The following is a 12,895-nucleotide window of genomic DNA, read 5'->3' on the forward strand; positions in this document are numbered from 1 at the left end:
GCATATAAATTTCAAGCCCGTACCATACAATACGGCCAATGTGGCAGGAAGTTGGCTCTGCCCGACGAAACAAGGTAATGCATCAACCGTACCAACCCGTCACGGAATTTTTCCGACACTCCAGACTCAGAGAACTTACCTCGCCCCCTCTCAAAAAACGCCTTATCATTCTTCAACCCGCCGTCCCAATATACACACTCATCGCTTATCCAGTCCAGTCACTCTTTTCGCATCCGAGCTATATTTTCCTTTGTCTGCTTTCCTTTTTGCTTTCCTCACCCCAAGTCCCCCTCCTCCCTGCGCCCGAGCTCCATTTTGAGCTCTAGCGCGAGCAAGCAATCGTCGAACAAGGACAGGGAGGATCAGCGAAGCTATACCCGTTGCTTTAGTCGAGTGAAACGCAATTACAATATATACGGTTCTACCCGCTGCCCGCGAAAGCAATGACAGAGCCTGAGGATGGAACTCGAAGCGCCGCACAATACTTTGGAGGGTGCGAACGCACTCTGGGATGGTGAGTTTCGGCGCAAAGCTGTTCATTTATCCTCCCTCCTCTCTTGGCTTTTTGCCCGCATGTGAGCGCGGCGTTGGGGCCGCGAACGGACATTATCTACACTGGCATAAGCGGTTGGGGTTTTGCTTGACCCTCGATATATATCTGCTTTGTTGTCTTCCTTTGTTCCGAGCTTGAGTTGCCGGGGGGGGGGGTGAGTGGATGGGGCTGCGGCTCATATACTTAAAATCTAGTTGAAGCTCTATTGTTTAGTCCGAGCAAAACTAACTTGTCCTATTCTCTTCTTTTGCGTTTTAGAATTCGATGCCATTTTCCATATGCCATGTGACACTCACGCCGCCATCGATAATGTGCTCCGGGCTTATTTGGAATTAACGACGAAGTACAAAGGTGTGTTTTGCGGTTTCTTCGTATTATATTCCTCGCAGGAGGGAAGGTTTCTTGTACACTTTAAGAGGAAAGTAGCGAAAGGTCTATTATACTTTCTGCAATATGGATGGTCGATGTGCGGCATATCGACAGAGGCTGATGTGTGTTTGGTCTTGAGCAGACACTCTCGTTTCTTCTGAAAATGAAATCTCCCACTGCTTAGAGAGGTTGCTTGCCTCGGAGCTTTTCGTCGCAAATGCGGATTATATACGGAGGCAGATCATATACTCCTTGCTACAGGTACGAACTGGCTTCTCTTCTGTCGTTTTCCTTTTTGACCGGCTGGCATGGTTGTTTCTGACGGATCTTGTCATTTTTCCCTTTCTTTTCAGGACGATGCCCCAGACATTCTCTACGTGACAGTCTCGTTCCTCCTCTTTGATGGGCGACAAAATGAGCACACGTTTGAGATGATGAATAAAGAGGGGGCATTTGTCCGCCTACTAGAGCTTATTCAGTCTCAGGAGCGGTTGGATGGCGACGGTGCAGCTGGACTCCACCGTTTATTAATGAACTTAATGTATGAAATGTGTAGGATTCAAAGGATTAAAATTGGCGATTTAGGTGAGTGAGCTCTTTTTGTATGGCTTCTGGATGATAGGGAGTCGGAGATATGCCCAGATCCACAATCTCCGTCTCTGGACATCACCCTTCTCTCCAATCGAGCCCCCGTGGATAATCGTGCGGTTCGGCTTATTTTTGAAACAGTCCTCGTGGATGATGATTTTGTGAAGCATTTATTTGAAATTATCGAAGAGCTTTCAGGTGACATCGACGATCCGTACCATTATCCTGTGATTAGAGTTCTGGTAAGATCTCTTTCCCCCAGTTTCATTTGAGTTAAGCTTGTTCGTGTTTTCTAAAGTATACTCCCTATTTGTAGTTGGTTCTCAATGAGCAATTCATGGTCTCAGCTCATGACCCGTTACCCGAACGATCCTCATCAGCCCCTCTCACCAATAAGGTCATCAAGGTCCTTTCGATGTTCGGTTCTACTTTTAAAACATTCGGAGAAAACATAATTCTTCTCCTTAATCGCGAAAGTACGTTAAATGAGAACTCATTGTTTCGGTCGCTCTTCCGTCTAACGACGACCCCTTAGCTGAAACTTCTCTCCAACTACTTACATTAAAATTGCTTTACCTTCTCTTTACGACACCGCCGACTTATGAGTATTTTTACACTAATGACCTTCGAGTGCTCGTTGATATTTTAATTCGTAACCTCTTGGATCTTCCAGAAGAAGCTGCCGCCCTTCGCCATACATACTTACGCGTTCTGTATCCATTATTGGCTCATACCCAACTCAGGTACCCACCTCACTATAAGCGAGAGGAGCTGAGAAAACTCCTGGGAATTCTTGTCAGAGGCGAATTTTCTTTTGATTCAGAGGAATGTGAAAGGATCCTTCATTTCGATGACGTTGATGAAACGACGAAACGATTGGTATTGCGATGTGGGCAAGTAGACTGGCTTGCCGAGCATGAGGTCCCAGAGCAGAAACCAAAACCAGAAAGTATTGCGGAAGCCTCTATGGGTAAATATATAGAAGAAACAGGTTCGCCCACCACTACTTCGTCCACCTCGCCAGAGCCAAGTTCTCCGCATAGGCTTTCCAGGTGCCGTTCCTCCCGAGTAAAATCATCGCCGATAACTCTAAAACCGGCCAAGGAACTTGGTATGAACCTCGAAATAGCTCGTTCCTCAGAAGCCAGCGTTGTCGAGGTTGCTGCCCACAAAGAGAAGCCTGGTGTCATGGTCCCAAGTCGCAATGCCGCTCCGAAGGCTCCACCAGCACCTCCACCCCCGAAACAGAAGCCACAGCCACCCAAGGCAAGACGTTGGCGCGGACGTCGTGAGCAGCAGGAAGGAGACGAGTCTTCAGGACAAAAGACAGCCGATGGAGCGCAACTTGCTGCGCTTGGGCGAAATTCCCCAGATAGTCGCAAGAGTTCCGGCAGTTCCGGCTCCGCACCCCCGCCGACCACACCAACCGATTCAGTACGTACATCGGGCGACATGTCATCAACCCGAACAGCCGCAGACGAGCTTCTAGTTCCGACAATAGTCGTCCCCAAAGCGCGGACCCCAAATCCCCCCACGACCTCCCATGCCCCAGCTCTCCCGCCACCACGCAGATCCTCGCACTCCGTCCCTCCAAAATGCCACGGCAGCCCGCACTCCATACCTCACCGCCATCGCCAACCACCTCCACCACCGCTTCATCACAATCCATACAACAGTGAAAAGCTGAATCCAGCTTTCCAGTCACCTTGCTCAACCCATTTGCCACCCTCCCCGGTAAGCCCGGCGACATCTCCTTCGAATGGCCACATCACGCCGTCCCAAAAGCCAGAACCACCAAAGACCCGACGATGGCGAGGCAAAAGCTCCCAGCAGATAGTCGATGGGAAACCTCCGGGCGATGCAGCTCCTACTACCGGGAACACAATCGCACATAACAATGATAATATTGACTCTACTGAGAAATGCAACGGGCTGAGGAGCGACCATGAGCGGCGAGCGGTGGCGGCTTCCTTGCTGGAAACGTCAGCTACGTGTGCGCATGATACCACTGGCGGCGCGGAATCTGTTAATAGAATAGAGGATGGAGTGGGCAGGCTGAAGGTTGGGCAAGGTGGTTAACTAAACATGGTGTTCCTCGTTCTGGCTTTCTTTTATTCTTTTTCTTGAGAAAAACGCGTTGGATGGAGGTCCGATTTGGATGTAAAATATTTGATCTTCTTATCAGGGTGATTCCCATCTACTGTCTGCCGCGGCGTTTTTTGATTTATCTCTGCATCTCTTGATTCTATTGGGGTAAACGGGGAGGCTTTACCTTTTTTTTTTCCTTTCTTTATTTTTTATTTTTTTTATTTTTTTTTTCTTTTTGGCGCGTGTGGAAGAGTTCTTGATCATTAGTATTGCTGTTACTATTATCCTCGTACTCCCTATGGTTTTACTACACTGAGCTCTCTTTTGTAGTCAGAATTGCTGTGCACAGATTCCATAGCGGTTAACATAGGGATGCGAAAATTCAGATATTTTTTCCTTTTTCCTTTTCCAGCTGACAACTATGTTGTCCTTTCTAGTCGGACAAACCAAGGAGAAAACAGAGGACAGAGGGAGGACATTGAGGGCGGAAAGATGCGGTCAACCTTAACTTCTCTCTCCCACAGCACAGCCCTCCAAATACATTATCTAATTCGGTCAACGACGTCGTCCATGTCCAACAAAATAGCCGTTCATCTATCCCTTTTCACCCGCCCCTTCTCTTCGCCATAATCTTCCCCTTTATTGGCGGCACGACAACCTCCAAAATCCACGGGCTCTCAGGGCGCACCGCAACCTCCCCCTTCCCATCAGCTCCTGGTACCGGCAAAAGGCCTACATCATAGTTCATGAGCAAGGTCACCAAGAGCATTTTGATCTCAGCCTCTGCGATGAAGCGGCCGGGACATGCGTGGCGGCCATGGCCAAAAACGAGGTTGTTGGCCGATGTCACAGTGAAAGTTTCTATTGCTCCCGCTGCTGCTGCGGTCGTTGTACGTGTGTCGTTAGCCGCGATAATCCTGTCACTAGCATGCTGGTCACTGCCGCGCCCCCCAACGACTTTAGCATGTCTTTCTCTCCGCTCTGCAAAGCGCCAGGGGTTAAATTTCATGGGATCATCGAAGACGTCTGGGTCGAAGTAAGCACCGCGGGAGAGGATGGAGACCATGGCTCCCTTGGGGAGGGGGGCGCTGGTCGTCGTGGGTTCATTACTATCAGCTTCACCCTCAATGACGGGGGAATGGACATTGTCAGCAACCACAGAGCGCGCGACGGCACGATGGACGAAACTGTGCACTCTTGTCGTTTCGCGCATTACGCTGTCCATCAACACTAGTTTGGCGACGGAAGCCTTTGTCCAGCCATATTTTTTCTTGTTGTTTTGCACCGGTTGGGTGGTGGAGGGCGGGATGGTATAGCATTCGCTTGGAAGCACTGATCCGATCTCCTCCCGGAGTAAAGCTATGGTGTTAAATTCCTTGTCGGATGCGATGATGTTGAAGATCATATTTGTCACAGCCGCAGAGGATTGATGGAAAGAGCCTAGGTTATTGAGGCAGATACGGTAGGCAAGGCTATGAAGGTTGTGAAACTCCTCCCTAGAGCGCTCATTTTGAGCGAAACAGAGCATTAGCTGGAGCAAGTCATCAGGTGTATCTTTACAGCTGGTGATATCGTGAAGATGTTCATTTTTGCCCTTTGAAGGCTGCTGATGCGTCAAAAGGCGTTCCAAGCGCTGCTTTATCAATGGCTTCAAAATTCTTTCTAGTTTCCAGGTTTTAAAACGGAGCGGGAGGTACAGTATCGGGCACAGAATAGGGCGGAGCGGTACCGGTACAAAGGGGACCAAGCCGGCGTTGGTGACGAAGGTATCCACGAAGCTAGAGGAGGCGCGAATATATTCTTCATCCCTACCTATGCTTTCCTGTCAATATATAGCTCCTTTAAACGATAAATAGATATGATCGCAAGCAAAAATCCTCGTTAAAAAATACTCCAATGAAAAGTGTAGACACTTACAAAGCGGCTCCCCAACCGTAAACTGGCTCGAGATCTGCGCAATCACCAGCTTCATTGTATCCCAAAGCGGAATCTCTGCCCATTCACCCTTGTTCGGAATCCGCCTCTCAACCGCATTTTGCACTTCCTTACCCAAGGGTGGCAGATACCTGTCAAGGTTGCGATTCACATCTCGATTGAGAATCGGAGTCAGCCATGCATCCGTGACATACTTGTGGTGGTCGGCTGCCCAGTCGATCTGATCCAACTCGCGGAATGCCTCTCGCATGCTAAGGACGTTGTCCGATTGTGTTACTAGCCACCGCAAGGTGCTCTTTGGTAGGAGGATTTCAGACCGCAATCCGAGGCCGGGAACGAGGCATGGCTGGCCCTTTTTCAGGTACTGTTAATGCGTGTTGTTAGTTGACATAGAAGAAAACAGAGGACAAGTGGGGAGGTCAAATAGAATAGACCGTTTGCGATAGTTGAAAGAAGTTGTATACTATCTTGCTCATACTCACAGTCTCGTACGCCTCTTTATACAACCCTTCACAGTTTGTATAATATTCCAGGCGAGTTTTAAGGCTAAATCGGCTCTTCATACCATCGCGGACACGAGGAATGCCAGTGTATTTGGCAGCGGAAAACCAGCAGTAGATCGACAGCAGGACGACACCGGCCGTATTAACCAAGCATGCTAACTGCAAGAAACTCAAGTTATGAATGAAGTCCTCTGCGAGCGGCCATTTCGCAAGTATCAGGTCCGGGCTTAACAAAGCCATGATATGCTCACACTCAAATTCTGCCCACTCCTGAATGAACTTGGCAATCCCAAGGTATGTATCCGAACCACTTGAGTGCAGAACCTTAAAGTCCTACCATTTCCTCGCAGTTATAGGAAACGAAATATAGTCTAGGTGGAAATTGATAGAAGGATGGTATGAAAGTAGACGACAAGGTAAAATGAAAAGTGACATGGAAGGAAGAAGATAAAAAAGAATGAGAACCGATCCACGATATTTCGCTGCTAGAGAAGCTGAATGTCCAAATAATCACCAATGAACGACGCACAGGTTAAGTACTGCGCATCCATATGGCTCCATTTCATACCAGGGCCATTGTTTGCAGGCACACTAAGGTGCCATATTCTCTCTGAAACCCTCGGCTTATCGAGAAGCCTGATAACAATTTTCGTTTTTTTTCTTGCCCTGGCGCCAGCTTCCAAGGAAATACGAAGCTCCCACCGGGCAGGATCAAGGAACAATTGGTCGGCCTTTCGCGCGTATTGAACAAGCATGCCCGAAGGATCTGTAGCCCCTGATCGTTGAGGTTGACCATGGAGTTTTAGCCCGAGATCTGAACAATGCAAACCCAAACAAAGCGTGGGATAAGCTGGGTCAAACTCCAGCTCCAAAAACAAGAGTCGGCCTCAGGATCCGGGTCTACGGACTGATACACCTATCTAGGCAAGGCCTGATACTGTGTGGATACGACGGATCGGACCTGAATGATATACGTTTGAGAGGCCGGCATGCGCTGAGAATTTCAGCCCTGCTACGCCCCTCTGGCGCTCACCTTGAACAGCATCCCTCTTGTAAAGTAGGAAAGGATTCAGATGGCCAAGGGACAGGAAAACCAACCAAACAACACTATTCATAGAAGGCTACTAGCGAGATCATATGAGCTGTGCCCACCGGAATTCGGCTCATTTGCCACTTACTGTGCGAATTTAAGATGTATGTAAGTTAGGGCCTGTTCGGTGCGTCCGTACTTTTTGAAGGCAATAGTGGATCTCATTAAAAATAGTGTATTTACCAATTATTAGTAGCAAGCCGGCGTTGTGCCACCACACTATTCCACCTTGCCCACTGCTCTGGGATGGAGAAAGGAAGCTCACAAAAATGCATTCTTTTTGAACTGACTCTGGACTCTGTTCAAGAAGAACGTGTTTTTGTCCAGAGTCAGTTCAAAAAGAATGCATTTTTGTGAGCTTCCTTCTAATCAATATTAGTTAACTATCTTCACTATGAACACTATTCTACACTATTCTACACTATATTGCCTCTAAAAGTGCTATTCTACATCATCATACACTGTTGAAGTTAAATACTGCTTATTCATAAGATCTTGATAAGAGATGTAAGTATAGCTGCTCAATTCACTGAATATCTAATCATTTTCATCTATACTTTGTAAAAAGCAGCTGTATTAATAATACAGTATTATTAGTACAGATACTCTGTTCACTAAACAGTTATAATATTAAGGTCATACTTTTTAAAAAAAAGTGAAGATCTGTATAAAAAGAATGAGTATATACAGCTGCACTGAACAGGCTCTAAGTCATACTTTTTAAATATAATAGTGAATCTCATTAAAAATAGTGTATTTATCAATTATTAGTAGTAAGTCAGTATTGTGTTATTATACTATTTCATCTTACTCACTACTCTGAGATGAAGAAAGAAAGCTTATAAAAATATATTCTTTTTAAACTAACTCTGAATAAAAACATGTTCTTTTTAAATGAAATTCAAAGTTAGTTTAAAAAGAATGTGTTTTTATAAGATTCTTTTTAATTAATATTAATTAACTATTATTACTATAAATACACTGGCTGCTAGAACTATTAATTTTACATTTAGTTTTATTTAATCTAGTTTCATACATTTCTTGATATAAATCTCACTGAGACTAGTCATTAAAAAAACATGTAAAGTAACTATATATCAGATCTTAAAATGAAATCATAACTTGAAAAAAATAAGAAAGTGATCTTATTTAATCTCATTTAGTTTCATTCTTAGCATAAAGTTACTATTTTTAGACATTTTAAGGTTTTTTTTAGACTATTTTTAATTTTTTAAAAAGTAACACTTTTTAATAATACTGAGATTTAAAGTCATTTAAAGTAATAAAAATAATTTAAATTAAGAAGTGAAAATCATGATCTTATTTGAAAAATGTAATAAGAGTAGATAGTAAGTCTTACTAAGACAGTATAAGACTACTATCTAATGTTAAAACTGTGTAATAAGATCAGTTGAATTGATAATAAGACTATTAAAAAATCTGATTCTGATCTCAGATATAATTACATAGTCAGCCTAACTATGAATACTATTTTATACTATATTATCTTTAAAAGTGGTATTCTATATTATTATACATTATTAAAGTTAAATACTACGTATTCATAAAATCTTAATAAGAGATATAAGTATAGCTGTTTAATTTACTGAATATCTGATTATTTTCATCTATACTTTGTAAAAAGCAGCTGTATTATTAGTATAGATACTCTGTTCACTGAACAGTTATAATAGTAAGACTGTACTTTGAAAAAAAAGTAAAGATCTGTATGAAAAGGATGAGTATACATAGACTGATCACCAGGACTATAAATTTCACATTTGATCTCATTTGATCTGGTCTCATACATTTCTTGACATGAATCTCACTGAGACTAGTCATTAAAAAAACATGCAAAGTAACTGTATATCAGATCTTAAAATGAAATCATGACTTGAAAAAAATGAGAAAGTGATTTCATTTGATCTCATTTAGTTTCATTCTTAACATAAAGTTACTATTTTTAGACATTTTAAGGTTTTTTTTAAACTATTTTTAATTTTTTAAAAAGTAACACTTTTTGATAACACTTAAATGAGATTTAAAGTCATTTAAAGCAATAAAAATAATTTAAATTGAGAAGTGAAAATCATGATCTCATTTGAAAAATGTGATAAGAGTAGACAGTAAGTCTCATTGAGACAGTATGAAACTACTATCTAATGTTAAAACTGTGTAATGAAATCAGTTGAATTGATAATGAGACTATCAAAAAATCTGATTCTAGTCTCAGACACGGTCACACGGTCAGTCTAAGTACACACAGTCACACTGAACAGACTCTTAGTATACAAACAGCTCTAGTAAAATGACTAAATAGTGTTATATATAAATCTTGATAAAAATTCATAATGTATTTTATACAGAATATTCAGTTGCTAATAATTCAGCCTTTCTTATATAAATTAACATTATATAAATTAATATTTAGTGATATTTTTAAGTAATATTATCTTGAAGAATAATGTTATTGTATATAAACTGATTAGTTAAGACTATAAATTTCATATTTAATCTTATTTAATCTGATGTTATATATTTCTTAGTATAAGTCTTATCAGAACCTAGTATCAAAGAAATTCAAAAATAAATAAGTTTTTTCGGAAATGATATGAAAAATAATCAGATTTTAATAAAGGTAAAAGATTAATTAATTATATACTAATCTAGTCATGTAGTATTCTATAGATGTGTGAGTTATATAACTTTATATAGAGTATCAGCTAATAACTCTTTCTAGTTATAAAAAACTTAAGTATCTACTAGCTGATGTGAATATTACATACAAGTCTTATCTAGTTATCTCATTAATTCTTCCTCTTCAAAGATTTCTTATATAATGTCAATTAACTTCTAACTTCTAGCTTTAATATCTCTTATTCTTACTTCTTTTCTCTCTGAAATTTCCTCATAATAATATTCTACTTATATAGTTTAAAACATCTTTCTTATCTTATAAGTTTCAGCTCAGACTTTAGCACTGACTCTAGCTCTGACTTTAGCTCTGATTCTTCTAACTCTGATATTGATATAGCTTCTGACTCTGACTCTTAGTTCTAGTATAACTTTAATAAGCAGTCTTAGTTAATTATCAAAGAATTGATTGAATATTTCTATAGAATAGATCTTGAGCTTCTGATTTACTCAGATAGCTTAAAAAATGAGAATTTAAACAGATTAGATACAGGCATTGCTTTTACTGAAGATAATATCAATTTTATCTCAGATTTCTGAAATTTAAGCTGTGAATCTGAAGTTTTTGATTATTATTATTATTATTATTCATTATTCTTTCATTATACTCATATGCAAGTGAAGCTTATGATAAGTTCTTGCATAATGTTAAATACAGATTAAGTGTTGATTATACAGAAGAAAATACAGATATTGAGATCACATCAAGATAACAAGAACATAGAAAAATACAAAGAAGTGACAATTAAATACATGCAATAATAACTTCTCAGCTCAGAAACATAGAGCAATTCATTGAAGCAATTTATACATCTCTGTATTTATTAGAAATCTGAGGTGCTTGAGTTCTGGATTTAATGTATTCCCTGCAGGGTTCAAACTGACATGTCTTGATTTCTCACATCAAGATGCTACTGAGTACCTGCATTAATCATTCAGTCACTGAGGCTGAAGTCTTTGATCCTGAACTATTTACAATAGTGAAAGCTTTCAAACTTATTAAAATAAAATCTTATAAAAGAGAAACTAGTTTGAAAGAGATATAAATATTCTCTGATAGTTAAGCTGCTTGAAAAAGACTTAGAAATAGTCAGATTTATAATAATCAAATAAATCTTAAACTGATTTTAAATTCTGTTATAAAAATTCAAAAGAGAAGAATATTAAAACTGATAATTCATCTACACTGAGATTCTGCATATATGACTATTCATGATATTGAATTAGCTAATTCAGCTCTAAAAAAGAGTTCAGAATTAAGTAGATTTATTCAAAAAATAATGTTCTGATCTTTTATAAAGAGAAAAATAAAAGAATCTTATTTAAATAAGTGAAATAAAAGCTAGCAGAAATAAATGAAGAGTATACATTATTCAAGATTTGAAATAAAACTCAAGTGAAAATCTTATTTAATAAAATATAAAAAGAAAATATTCTCATCTATAATTCAGCTGAAACTAGAATATGATTATTTCATATCTTATATACAAAGATTTAATAATAGATTTAATTCAACAGAATGCTTATTCTACAATACAAATAAAAATTCTGAGTATATTATAATACATTGTATATTATACAATAGTCTCAGAGTCAGATTGAAAAAGAAGTATAATTTAAATTAATTAAATATAAGATTCTTATTTTCAACTGAGACAGAAATTAAATACTTAATAGACTTTCTATCAGAAACTCAAGCAGTTATAAGAAAATAACTGTATTCAGAAATATCTAAATATAAAGAGGTGGAAATTGATTAGATATAGTCTATTAAAACAGCTATATACTATCTTTTAATATTTTTATTTTGTTATAGTCTCTCTTTACTTTACTTTTTCTTTTCTATTCTTTTCTATTAACTTATTTAGTATGTCTATCTTTAAGACTTTGTTCTCTTTTCTTTTGTCATGTATTTCTAAGTGATTTCAAAGTATCAGAAGGTGTTAAAATACTGTAATTTATAAAGAGTTTTTATATTCTGAGCTGAAATTTTCTGATTTTATATATCTGAAATTGATAAATGTATAATAGTTGACTTTATAGATATTAGAAAAACTCTGAGAACTAAAAGTTTTCAGATAGATGTTATAGTCTCTGACTACATACATCTTTAATAGAATAATAATAATAATAATAATAGATCTTGAGCATTTAATAGAATTAATTACTTAATTATAGTTGAGAATGAAGCTGATTTAATTATATATAAAGAAGATTGAGATATATTATATCTTTTTCAAAGAGCTTTTTCATATCTCTTATTAAGAGCTATTAATATCTCACATTTTAAGAGCTTTATTAATCTTTGAATGTGAATTCTAGTCATTTACTAGTTATTCTATCAAGTTCTTATCTTATTCACTGTTGTAGAAGACTTATAAAACTAACTTCTTTTTAAAACATGTAGTTAAAATAGTGCAGAAGCAGCTAAGAGCTTATAATCTAATAAAGGTAAAAGATTGATTAATTATACACTAATCTAACTATGCAGCATTCTATAGATGTGTGAGTTATATAGTCTTATATAGAGTATTCAGTCAATAGATTTAATATAAAAAGAATGAAATAAGAGTAATTACTTTCTCAGTGACTGAATAATTAATGCAGCTACTCAGTAGTATCTTGATGTGAGAAATCAACATATGCGAGTTTGAAACCCGCAGAAGATATATTAAATTCAGAACTCAAGCATGTCAGATTTCTAATAAATACAGAGATGTATAAATTACTTTAATAAATTACTCTATATTTCTAAGCTGAGAAGTTATTATCACATGTATTTAATTATCACTTCTTTGTATTTTTCTATATTCTTATTATCTTAGTATGATCTCAACACTTGTATTTCCTTCTGTATAATTAACACTTAATCTGTATTTAATATCACACAAGAACTTATTAAAAGCTTTACTTATATATAAGTATAATAAAAGAATAATAATAATAATAATAATAAAGAGTAATTACTCAGAACAACAGTGAAAAATAATCATTTTAAAAAAATCAGAATAAAATTAAAACTGAAAGTTAAATTCAGTTTTATTTAATTTTTAATTTATTTCGTCATTATTTATA

At 38.2% G+C, this 12,895-nt stretch overlaps 2 protein-coding genes across 5 annotated transcripts; one reads left to right on the plus strand and one right to left on the minus strand.

Moving 5' to 3' along the window:
* Positions 1-80: 80 nt before the first annotated feature.
* On the plus strand, positions 81-5,661 carry BDBG_00357. 3 transcript variants are annotated; one of them, XM_031719849.1, is made up of 7 exons: positions 81-514; positions 812-904; positions 1,065-1,183; positions 1,276-1,507; positions 1,652-1,752; positions 1,827-1,986; positions 2,046-5,661. In XM_031719849.1, the coding sequence occupies exons 1-7, from the start codon at positions 460-462 to the stop codon at positions 3,587-3,589; spliced, it is 2,304 nt and encodes a 767-aa protein (XP_031575758.1). In that variant the 5' UTR covers positions 81-459; the 3' UTR covers positions 3,590-5,661. The 3 variants fall into 3 exon arrangements, with proteins under 3 accessions (XP_031575758.1, XP_031575757.1, XP_031575759.1); XM_031719848.1 differs by having other exon boundaries at positions 812-985; positions 2,046-5,495; XM_031719850.1 differs by having other exon boundaries at positions 140-514; positions 2,142-5,479.
* Positions 1,120-7,209, minus strand: BDBG_00358. Of its 2 annotated transcripts, XM_031719851.1 has the most exons (4): positions 6,288-7,209; positions 6,016-6,195; positions 5,516-5,897; positions 3,156-5,410 (listed from the first exon to the last, which is right to left on the minus strand). In XM_031719851.1, the coding sequence occupies exons 2-4, from the start codon at positions 6,094-6,096 to the stop codon at positions 4,203-4,205; spliced, it is 1,671 nt and encodes a 556-aa protein (XP_031575760.1). In that variant the 5' UTR covers positions 6,097-6,195; positions 6,288-7,209; the 3' UTR covers positions 3,156-4,202. The 2 variants fall into 2 exon arrangements, with proteins under 2 accessions (XP_002629112.1, XP_031575760.1); XM_002629066.2 differs by having other exon boundaries at positions 1,120-5,410; positions 6,016-7,209.
* Positions 7,210-12,895: the final 5,686 nt, after the last annotated feature.

This window comes from Blastomyces gilchristii (assembly GCF_000003855.2).
Source record: "Blastomyces gilchristii SLH14081 genomic scaffold supercont1.1, whole genome shotgun sequence".
NCBI classification, from domain to species: Eukaryota; Fungi; Ascomycota; class Eurotiomycetes; order Onygenales; family Ajellomycetaceae; genus Blastomyces; species Blastomyces gilchristii.